A 12,086-nucleotide genomic window follows, 5' to 3' on the forward strand; every position below is an offset into this window, starting at 1 on the left:
GTTGGAAATCATTCTACCAACAAGTTACTTAACTAAAAAGCCAGGCTGCTGATTTAGGCTGCCATCCTATACAATGGTACCTCCGGTTACAAACTTAATTTATTCCGGAGGTCCGTTCTGAACCCAAAACCATTCTTAACTTGATGCGCACTTTCGCTAATGGAGCCTGCCGCTGTGCCGCCGGCACGTGACTTCCACTCGCATCCTGGGGCAAAGTTCACAACCAGGAGCACCTACTTCTGGGTTAGCAGAGCTCGTTACCCGAAGCGTTCGTAAGGAGGACGTAACCCGTAAGTTCCACTGTACATTTATCTGGAAGTAAGCCCCACTGAACTCAGTATCTGGAAGTAAGCCCCACTGAACTCAGTATAGGATTGCACTGCAAAACTGCAAACTTTTCCCCATATAAAGCACTACTATTAATCCAACTTTAGAAAATACAGCTAAAAGCTGCCGTCCTCAGCACATGTACCTGTCATAGACAAATATGCCACTTTTCTTTTACAACCTGGTTTGTACTTAATCCTATGATGTACATCTATAGATGTCCCACTTTTGTATCAAACATTTTAAACCTAGGTTAGAGTCTTGGACGAACAATGCACATATTAAAAACATTTAGAAGAATGGTAGACACATAGGCACGAGGTGATAGAAATAAAAAAAGTAGTTTGTAATGGGTAAAATGGTGGGATTGGACACTGTATATGTACCCACCATTAGTTCCAATGAAATAGCTTTACAGCTGGGAAACCAGTTCATAAACTGAAACTATATGTTGAAAGCATCAGTTTATGCTTAAAGAAAAAGAGGAGAGAAGACAGAAGGATGACAGACTTAAATGTCTTTTAGTGAAGATTAGGTTATTTAGCTGTGCAAAAATGCAGCAGTTTGATGGACGGTATTTTTCAAAGACTAATGTTTATATAACACTGATTATTGTGGCAATTTTGGAAATGATGACTGATGGCAACTGAAAAGCTAATGACACTGATTTGTGATAACCAAGAAGACATTTCAGTGAAATCTTTACATTTTCTGATAGTACTGCTAATGACTTCACATTGTAACTGATAATTTTCTCCAGAGCTTTAGAAACACATGAGCACGAAGTCTAATGTCAATCCACATTATTACACATGCATCGTTAGTGCGGAAGAAGTTGCCATGGGGTGTGTGTGTGTGAATTGAGGGTCCTGAGTAAGCCCAGGCACACTGCACCCTGTACCAGTGGGTAAGTTAAAAGGTAAAGGACCCTTGGACCCTTTGACAGTTAAGTCAAAGGCGATTATAGGGTTGCGGCGCTCATCTCGCTTTCAGGCCAAGGGGAGCTGGTGTTTGTCCACAGACATGTGGCCAGCATGATTAAACCGCTTCTAGCACAACAGAACACCGTGAATGAAATAAAGAGTGCACTGAAACACTGTTTACCTTCCTGTCACAGTGGTACCTATTTATCTACTTGCACAGGCGTGCTTTCGAACTGCTAGGCTGGCAGGAACTGGGACAGAGCAACGGGAGCTCACTCCGTTGCGGGGATTCAAACCACCAACCTTCCAATCGGCAAGCCCAAGAGGCTCAGTGGTTTAGACCACAGCACCACCTGCGTCCAGTGGGTAAAAGGTAAAGGTAAAGGGACCCCTGACCATTAGGTCCAGTCATGACCGACTCTGGGGTTGCGCGCTCATCTCGCATTATTGGCCGAGGGAGCCGGCGTATAGCTTCCAGGTCATGTGGCCAGCATGACAAAGACGCTTCTGGCAAACCAGAGCAGCACATGGAAACGCCGTTTGCCTTCCCGCTGTAGCGGTTCCTATTTATCTACTTGCATTTTGACGTGCTTTCGAACTGCTAGGTTGGCAGGAGCTGGGACCAAGCAACGGGAGCTCACCCCGTCACAGGGATTCGAACCGCCGACCTTCTGATCAGCAAGCCCTAGGCTCAGTGGTTTAACCACAGCGCCACCTGGGTACTCTTTATTAATTGATATACTGTTTACATGCCAAAACCCAAGGGTGGAAATGGAATCCTGTTAACATTCATCCATGCACAGCTGACATTGGAACCCCAGTAAAGGAAGCATATATATATATATATATATATATATATATATATATATATATATATATATAATTTGTTAAGTATTTAAATTAATAAACACTTTCTGATGACTGGAAGGGTTCCACACATTAATCGGGTATTTACAAAAACATAGGTGTTAAATGCAGTTTTAGAACGATCATCTCTTTTAAGAAGCAATTGATTTTCCAAGTTGGTACCGTACATGCAAGCTAAGCTGTAACATAGACTTATATAGTCTAAAAGCAAAGTATGTGATTTTCATCTACACTGTTATTTTATTGAACTGCTCAATTAGCTGGTTCATATTACCAGTTGACTAACAATGTATTCTGTGCACATCTGCTCAGAGGTAAATGTGCATAGGGTTATAGTTGAACACTTCCTTCATCTGGTGACAGCCCTATTTTTATTTTTATTTAAACCAGCATAGTATTGTACCATCTTTGGATAAATCTTGTAGCATACTTTTGCTCAGCGACCCCCGTTCATCCAGTAGGACCAGTTTGGGATTATCGAGCAAACTCTGACCCACTGAAATTGCTTATGTAATCTGTCATCTGAAAGATATTCAATTCTCTGTAAGATGGAAAAATGCTTAATTTGTTTGAACTTCTCACCTTCAAACAAATTGTTTCCCATAAAGCCACTTGGCATGGCTGATCAAGGGACATTGTCTTTCAACCCAATTAGCAATTCAGTAGCCTCAAAGGGCCTTTCCCCCTGTTTTAATATTTACAAAGGAAATTTTTGAGGCAACACAAACCAGTGCAAGTCATTCCTATTTCCTGAGCACCCTTTAAACAAATTTCAAAGTGCTAGAATAATTACTTATGTTAACATCTGCCCCAACAGCTTCAAAATATAAGTAAGGCTTAAAAAAGAAAAAGAGAAAAGGCATCTTCAGCAGAAACGAATGGTTAGATTAGTCGCCCTGAATCCCTTTCATCAGTGAGTCACAGTTCAAAGAGGAAAATTAAGGCTCTGGTGTATTTATTTTAACAAAAACTCTTGCAGCTGTCTTAAGCAGGTATTTGTCAGTTTTATTGCAAATCTTTTGGATGAAATGAAGAAGATTACTGAAAGGAATGGTGGTTCTAGAATTTGGTTGCACAGATTCATGAAACGATTTGGTTGCCTGTTCACAGTTTTAATATCTGCCACAAGATACCTCCTGACATCCACTCGCTATAGAGAGCTAGCTTCACACCTCAAGTTCACAGATGCAAGCAGCACAGATTTGTATTCTGTAAAGTAATGCTAACCCCTTGAGGCTCAGAGAGCTGATACCAGAATTACCAGCATCACTTCCTTGGAATTGGAAATCCTCAAATCCTTTCAAGTGATCAGCAGCCTAACATTACACTATAAAGTGAAAATTGCAGAAAATGCAAGGACGTTTGGGTGCTGGAGAAAAAGACAAGCCAGGAAGTATTTAAAATAAAAAGCTTGGTAAAACAAGATTATTAGTTTTTGACAGATGTCATCAAAATGCTGAAGTATGGATAGTGTTTAGTTCCTTATTTATTTCAAGTATTTGTATGCCACTTTTTATCAACAAATCATTTACATATTGATTCATCTCACTACATGTAAGAGAGTGCCATTTATGTTCATGAAGTTCATTCTTCAATTACTATACTGATGTGTTATGTACAAAGCACTCGTAGCTGTGATTGTGCATGTCAGTGGAGCTTGTAGAACTCTGTGGTTGAGAATAATTGAGATTGTGCAGCAACAGTCCTTGGTCATTGTTCTCTTCAGGCAAGTGAACTCTATAAAACAAAAGAAACTTATTCTAATTTAAGCAGTCTCTCTCTGTGTGTGTATGAACTAGGGGCTTTTGCCCCTGCTTGTATTGCTCAGCCCCCCATCCCCCTTACATCTCTGCTGGTAGGGCAGAAGCATGCCCTCAATTTCCCTCTAGAAGTTGGAGGTTTGAAGGAGGTGAGGGGCGTTCTCTCTCCTTCATTTTCCCCACCACCACTATCTCTTTCCAAAGCTTCCTTGACTCTGCTGGTTGCCCATGTTCCTGGCCTTCCTGATATGCGCTATACACTCCAGATGAACTTATAATAATGGTGTTTTCAAACAAATCCCAAGCATTTCAGAGCGTTCTGGCGTTCTTGGCTTTGCCATTCAGCTTCCTTTTTACCAATCCCCTCATTTGGGGTCTTTTGAAGTGAAATGTGACTATGTTGGAGTTTTCTTGGCCGTTGGCCATTTACATGTAAATCTCTGTTTAATAGTGATATGGTCACTGCTCCCAATTGTCTTGGCAACACTTCTTCCACCAGGCCCTGGGCACCACTCAGTATTAAGCCCAGGGACACTGAGAACTCATGGAATTTGTCTCTGTTGGATTGATGTGTTTTTGCCTCCTTAATAGTCTCTCAAGTCAACTTCTACTGTAATTTGAAGTGGTTTCTCAGGTGTTTGTATTCATAGAATCATAGAGTTGGAAGGAACCCAACAGTTATCCAGTCCAACTCCCTGAAATGTAAATAATAAACGTTGAGTGTTGCAATACCTCTCTTCTTCTTCTTCTTCTTCTTCTTCTTCTTCTTCTTCTTCCTCCTCCTCCTCTTCCTCTTCCTCTTCCTCTTCTAACCTGCATCTCTCCGTTGTTTTTCAGACACACTATTTTGGAAGATGGAACTCTGAAGATTACCAATGTTACTAAAGCTGATGCAGGAAGCTACACGTGTATAGCAACAAATCATTTTGGGGAAGCCAGCAGCACTGGAAACCTGGTGGTAAAAGGTAACACTTTACTCCCCACACATTTCTGATTCCTCAGTTCTAATGGGGCAGATCTCTTCTATTTTAGATCTTATGAATTTTTTAAAATGAAGCATCTGTTGCTGAAAAAAGGGCAATTTAGGCCGGAATCTAAGGCTACTTCTCTGGGAGAAAACCTCATTGAACTCATTGGAACTTGCTACTGAGTAATCAAGAACAAATAGGAGAATATGTTCATTGACCAACACTACACAGATAAAATAAAAAGTCAAGGTAACCTCTGAAATAAATATGCATCTTTTGCATATATAAACCAGCTTTAAAACAACAAAAACAATAACATAGCCCAATAGCCAAAATATTCATCAACAAACTGATTCCATATGACCTTTGGTGATAGGGCAGTATAGAAATAAAATTAATGATGATGATGATGATATACAAATCAGTTAAATGAAGTGACATGGCACTGCATGAAACAAACATTGTCCAAAGCCAATATCTGCAGCCAGATGTATTTTGACTAACAGTTCTTCATTGGCAGATAAGTCTTAGAGAACAACCAATTTTAGCATGAATCCAAGCTATATGGATTATTGCACTGGTCAAGAAAGTTGTGACCAAGTGTAGGTCTGTGTTCCTTCCTTCTGGCTTTAAGATACAGGGTAGAGCCTTGGATAAAATACCTGGTATTTTCTTAGATTATGTTGAGCGTAGTGTTTCCTAAATAGTTTATTTTGACACACTTCCCCCCAAAATGTGAAGAAAATCAGGCTTTAATTTTAATGCATCTCCAGCAAACCATATCATTCTTGTATATTCAGCACAGTCTGGGCAGTGATATACCATTGATAAACATGAAAATGTTTTCTTTAAGGCTGGTGCTCATTAATATTTTTGGTATATTACTGAATAACCGTGTCCATTCTCTTGGTTGGATAGCGAGGTTTAAGCTTGATAGGTCTTTTCCTGTTTTCATTCATATGTTGGTTGAATATGGATCGGTTTGATTTTAGAGAGGGGTGGGTATACGTTACTGAATGTTCAATAAAGAAGTCATCTGGAAGTATAGACTGTTGCTTTGATGTGTTAAGAAACAGCGAAAGAGGACTAAGTGTTGGTGCTCAGCCTCAGTCTGGCTTAGATTCAGCAAACATACTCCATCTTGTGCCTTCAGCTTCTGGGCACATCTAGCCACATATGTGCTTATTTAGCATTTTATGCAGGTGAAACTCGGAAAATTAGAATATTGTTGAAAAGTGCATTTATTTCAGTAATTTTTTATTTTTATTTTTATTTTTACAAATGCTTGCTTTTGGAAATTCCACAGTAATAAAACAAATAGTTACAATAATACAAAAATAAACATCGTTATTACATTTCATTAATTACATTCCATTTATGATTGACCGGCCTAACGACAAATAATGACAATTACAACAAATAAAGGCTTGACGTATCTTGCTTTGCATGTCATGCATCTATCTCATATATTGGTTTCACCTTTTAAGTTGCATTTCTGAAATAAATGCACTTTTCAACGATATTCTAATTTTCCAAGTTTCATCTGTAGACAAAAGTGTAAAGTTTGCTTTATGAGAGTGGCTAACAAAGAGCTGCATGCAGTTCTATCCATTTTACAAATTCATTTGTTGTCATTGTTTAATAGAACTACTAGCTTCTCCCCCCAGTTCCCCCTCTATCATTACACTGATTCCTTTATCATTTATCAAGCTGCAGATCATGCCGTTACAGTATTAAGAGACAGATCACTTCTGGATAAGAAATAATTGTTTGTAGCAAGCTCCATGCCACAATCCTATGCACAGCTGAACTGGTTTAGGGTGGTGACCTTGGTAGGCAAAAGTGCTGCATAATATTTCCCCCCACCTCCACTGATCATTAGATCAACCTTGAAAAATGGACTAGTCACCATCAAAAGAAAACAAGTGAACAGTAGAGAACCTACACGAGCGACGCTGACAGAACCCCCCTCACACACCTATTAAGCAAAATAGAAACATTGTCACCCCACCCCACCCTCCCCCATCTACTTTCCTTCCCCCCTCCTCTCCAATGTCTCAACAAATGAAACTGGTATGTAAAAATGCTAAGAGAGACATTGCACATATCCTTGTAAACCAAGAAAACCCTTAATAAAAATTATTTTTTTTAAAAAAAAAATGGACTAAAAACATTAGTGAAATACAAGTCGCGAACCTGTGAGCAAAACTTTGAGCACAAGTTAGGATTTGGGACTACACATTACATTAATTGCGTGGTCAGCAATGTGAAGCCCAATGAAAAACCACACACGTTGCCGAGAATTGATTTTTTGAAACCTGACATGGCTATTTTCAGGCATAGGCAAACTCGGCCATCCAGATGTTTTGTGACTACAATTCCCATCATCCCTGACCACTGGTCCTGCTAGCTAGGGATGATGGGAGTTGTAGGCCAAAAGCATCTGAAGGGGTGAGTTTGCCTATGCCTGTTTTAAATCATCATTGTTTATTATAGGACAGACAATTGATAACCTATGTTTTCTGTATGGCTCACAGAAATAAAAAAATGCAAATACAAATGCAGCACAATAATTGCTAGCCATACAATTAATAGTTGGTGTGGTTTGAGCCTGAAGAACAATATTGGCTCTCTGACTTTCCTATCCCAGCGGTAGATATATTTCCTTGTCGTCTCAGTGAATGAAATGGTATTAAAATCATTTTTAAGTGCATCAGTAAGATTTGTCATGTTCAGAGAAAATTACAGTGGTACCTCGGTTTATGAACACAATTGGTTCCGGAAGTCTGTTCATAAACTGAAGCGTTCATAAACTGAAGCAAACTTTCCCATTGAAAGTAATGGAAAGTGAATTAATCCGTTCCAGACGGGTCCGCGGAGTACTTAAACTGAAGCGTTCATAAACTGAAGCATGGGTGTAATTGGTTCCGGAAGTCTGTTCATAAACTGAAGCGTTCATAAACTGAAGCAAACTTTCCCATTGAAAGTAATGGAAAATGAATTAATCCGTTCCAGATGGGTCCGCGGCGTTCATAAACCGAAAATTCATAAACCGAGGTGTTCATAAACCGAGGTTCCACTGTAGTAGCTTATTCTTGTTGCCCTTGCAACACCAGTCATATTTTCCCCAAGATATAATCAGCGCATGATTGAATACAGTTAGCCACTGATCATTTTTAAAAATGTATCTCAAGGCTCTGAAATGTATGCCCAGAAATTCTCTATCACCAAATTAAACATAATAATAAAATGACAGCAATAACATTTGGTGTTGTAATTTGTTAGATGTGCTGACAATGACAAATGTTTTAAATTAAATTATGCACTTTTTATGAGTAGTCTTGTGTCTGATGAATTACTTTACACAACAGACACATAGATTATAACATTGATAAACACTTTTCATCTCTCTCTCATTTGTAGCGGGAAAATCCTCTATTGGAAAATAGATCAAAAGAGATAGATTTATTGCTTTGTAATCAATCACAGCATTCTAACCCTGTCAATTTAATTCTGCCAAACACCAGCAGAGATAGATGGCCAGTTTTCAGCCTTTCCTAGCCAATATTTGTTCAAAGTCTTCTTGAGTGGCATGTATTTAAATGACAGTTTTTATCAACTGTGAGAGTGAAGGAAGCAAGGTTGGAGTTAGGAAATCTGATAAAAGAAAGCATATATTGCCCATATGTGTTCCCTTTTGAAGATTGATTAGAAAGGATTTATTTCACTTCTAGTACTGTAAAGTTTATTTATATTTATAGCATTTTCCAGGGCACACACCAAGTCAAAACTGTAGCAAACAGGCCTTCATTGTAATGTATTAGCTGTTTTGTAGCCTTCTTTATTACCTAGGACCTTCTGATGTATCCTATAAAATTCACAACAGCAAATCCATTACTGCTGGTGGTGGGACCTCTTCTTTGGTCTTCGTATAAGCATCATAGACTATGCACATTAGCCTGTCGTTCACAAGTTTTGCACGTTTTGCCATATTAGGGCCTCCTAAACTGACATTTCAGTGTCTGGCTGATCTCAGGCTGTGTCCCATTTTCTGTGCAACCAGTGCTCTCTCACCATTTTGTTTGTGGAGCCATGTACACACAACATTAGCAACAACCACGCCTATCCTAGAGCGTTATGAGAAACACTGCATTTGGACGGGTTTCCTTCAAAACCAGCGTTGATCGGATCTGAACATGTAAACCATATGAAGATATCCACGCCCCCTCTCTGCCCACTAGTGTGGATGGACAGCAGCGACTTGGAAACACATTAAACCATACTGGTGTGTACATCGATGTGCAAATGGAAACACAGCATTTTAAGCTGGTAGTACGTACACAACCCCAGACTTCGTCTCCGCTTCTGTAGGAGCGTGCCAATTGCCTTAGTTGATATCAACTTCGCTTCATGGTTAGTTCACGTGGCTTAAGAATTCCTTCACTTCGTGATAAGGTCAGGGGACATTAAAAAGTACTTTTATTTTCCCTAGTGCTCCGTTATGAGTCAATCCCATTAGTATTAATGGGAGCTACATGTGTGCATGAAGATACCCGTAGGGCTGAGGCATGGATATTAACTGCAACTTGAGAATCACAGTGCTAATATCTGTTCCCTAATGAAAGATATAAAATGCAGAAAACTGTTGTGAACTCTAAATGAACTGTGAAAGTACCCTATTTTACATGGATAGGTCTGCATGTTGAGTGAGATGTATATTAGCTTGGCTGGAACCATAGAATGATAACTGGGTTCCACTTTTTTAAATGTGCTGTGGGTTATTGGGTGGGTTTTTTATTATGTATTTTGTGTGTTTTATATTGTAATTTTCATGTTGTGGGTCGCCCTGAGGTCTACATGTATAGGGCGGTATACAAATTTAATTTGTATTAATTAATTAATTAATTAATAATTCAGGTCTGTGGCCTACACAAAGACTAATTTATCATATGAAGGTTTCTATGACCATAAAAATATATTTCTTTTGAATCTCCTCATACCTCATTAATTAAAATACAGTGTAAGGTCATGCATCAGAAGACTTTTTTCTTCCAACTTTAAATGTTCTTCCTTTAAGAATGTGAGCTTTTCAAGTCCAGTGGTTTATTTTAACTTTTGTTGCAAGATGTCCACAGACGTTATGGGTATATCATATCTTACTCTACATACAATGAAGTTTATAACAAGTCACGACCAAGCAACAAGCAAAAATTAAAGGTACCTTTCGGTTGCTTTAAATAGGATCCCATCAGAAACTGTGACATTCACTACTGTTCCAGATAAATCTGATCACATTTTGGAATTGCTGCTTAATCTGAATGATAATGTTTTGAATAAGATTCTGATGATAACCATGAATGTATCTCCCTATCTATAAAAGTAGACAGGAGAAGGGGCAAACAAGCAAACATTGTGAAGTGGTGTGTAGAACAGAAACTGTGTTTACCTGCAGCATTTAAAAATTAATTTGTCCGTCATTTCCCATTTTTTTTACATTACCTCAGGCATAGCGTTCAGTTTCTTCCACTACCAAAAATAAAAATCCCTTAGTATTGCATGGTTACATGAAAAATAATGTAAGAATTATTGGCTGTATGCTGTCAAATGCATGCTAAGTTGTCCTTTAGAAAGCCATAAATACAGTGGCAGATAGGAACAAGAAGACTAATTTATATAGACCTGAATATATTATATGAGACAGACCTTATTTAAAAAAAAAGTAGTAGCAACTTATTTCCATCTACACAGCAAAGCTTCCAACTTCAAAGCAATATCAATTATCATTACAGCATTTATGTCCTTTCACTACCTGGTCTTATTTTCTAAGATTCCTGGACATGGTAACCCACTTTCCAATAGGTCCTGCTCCAGGAGGACCTTTCTTGACAACCTCTTTAGCCAATTAGATGGCTACTCGGGGGCATGGTCCCACCTCCAGGTCTATTTTGGTAGTGCTTTCCCCACAATTTTAAGTTTGGAACAGACATCATTTTGTTTCCTGTTGTTGTTCTTTATTAACCAATTCAAATGGTTTTCTTGAGTACTGATTCAATGCAATTTAGCATAAAACCACAAGCTGATAACAAGAAATATATTGAAGATATCCATCTGGTTTGTGTTGAGAGCCTTGTTCATTTCATTCTCCATGGTTGTCATTTGCCTTACTAATTGCCTCATTACAACTGCTTTACAATCAGTATGACTTAGTCATTAACGTGATGAAAGGCTTACTGAAGAGCAGCTAGATATTAAAAAGCATAGATCTCTGACCTACAATTCTTGGACATTCCACAGCTTATCTCTAGCTTTATTAAAGTGTGTGTATATATACACACACTTTGAAATTAAAATGGATCTACTGGCTCTGAACATCTTCAGTTATCTTACCTTTAGAAAACTGACTAAATGAGAAACTGAAATACTCTATAAAATTTTTACTTTCAAGACATTTTATTTCCCTTGCTGTTTACCATTCTTGTCAGTTAAGTGGCTTTAAATGATGTTATTGTTCACGTAAATAAGTAAAGAAAGACAGGACCATGTGATGTTCCTAAATATTTGTTTCACTAGGTCAGATCTCACAAAGCACAGGAAGAGACAAGTGTTTTATTGTGTGCATTTCATGTTTTTATTTATTAGTATTTTTCTTGCAGGGACCAGAGCTAATGGTTTTTGTAGCATCTGAAGGCTCTTCTCTTATGACCTCCCATATATATAATGTATGTTTATATATAAAGGCTCAGAAGTTTAAAACGATTTGCAGCTTATTCTTTCCCTCCATTTAGGCAGTCATTCAAGTTGCAAAGAAAATAAGGAAACAAGGGTTAGAACATAACTGTTCCGCTGGGATAGCCAAAGTTCCCTCTAGGTCAGCATCCTCTTTCCAACAGCATCCCTTCAGGTGACTCTAGTGAGCCCAGAAAGTGTTAAGCCTGATGTAGAAAGCTACCTTATATTGAGCATTATTCCTCCATCAACATGGCATTGTCTACACTGACTGGCAGAGGCTCTCTAGAATTTCAGACAGAGTGGCATTCCCAGATTTACTCTGAGCTCTTGGGAATTGAACCTGGGATGTTTTACATCAACAGCAGATTCTCTACCACTGAGCTATGGCAGATGAGGCAGCAGATTCAGACAAGATTTCCTGGAAACAGTGGGAAAGAGATGAGGCAAACCCAGGGGGGATCAGGATGGGAAAGTAGGTTCTGGTATCCACCCATCATGCTACATAATCCATA

General features: G+C 38.7%; 1 protein-coding gene across 1 annotated transcript in view; it reads left to right on the forward strand.

Moving 5' to 3' along the window:
• LOC118080810 (contactin-4) overlaps positions 1-12,086 on the forward strand; it is a 532,292-nt gene that overhangs the window by 470,697 nt on the left and 49,509 nt on the right. Inside the window, exon 14 of the mRNA XM_035106605.2 lies at positions 4,715-4,842. Coding sequence (XP_034962496.2) covers positions 4,715-4,842 — 128 coding nt within the window. The remainder of the gene's footprint in view (positions 1-4,714; positions 4,843-12,086) is intronic.

The sequence above is a fragment of the Zootoca vivipara genome, chromosome 2 (assembly GCF_963506605.1).
Source record: "Zootoca vivipara chromosome 2, rZooViv1.1, whole genome shotgun sequence".
NCBI lineage: Eukaryota > Metazoa > Chordata > Lepidosauria > Squamata > Lacertidae > Zootoca > Zootoca vivipara.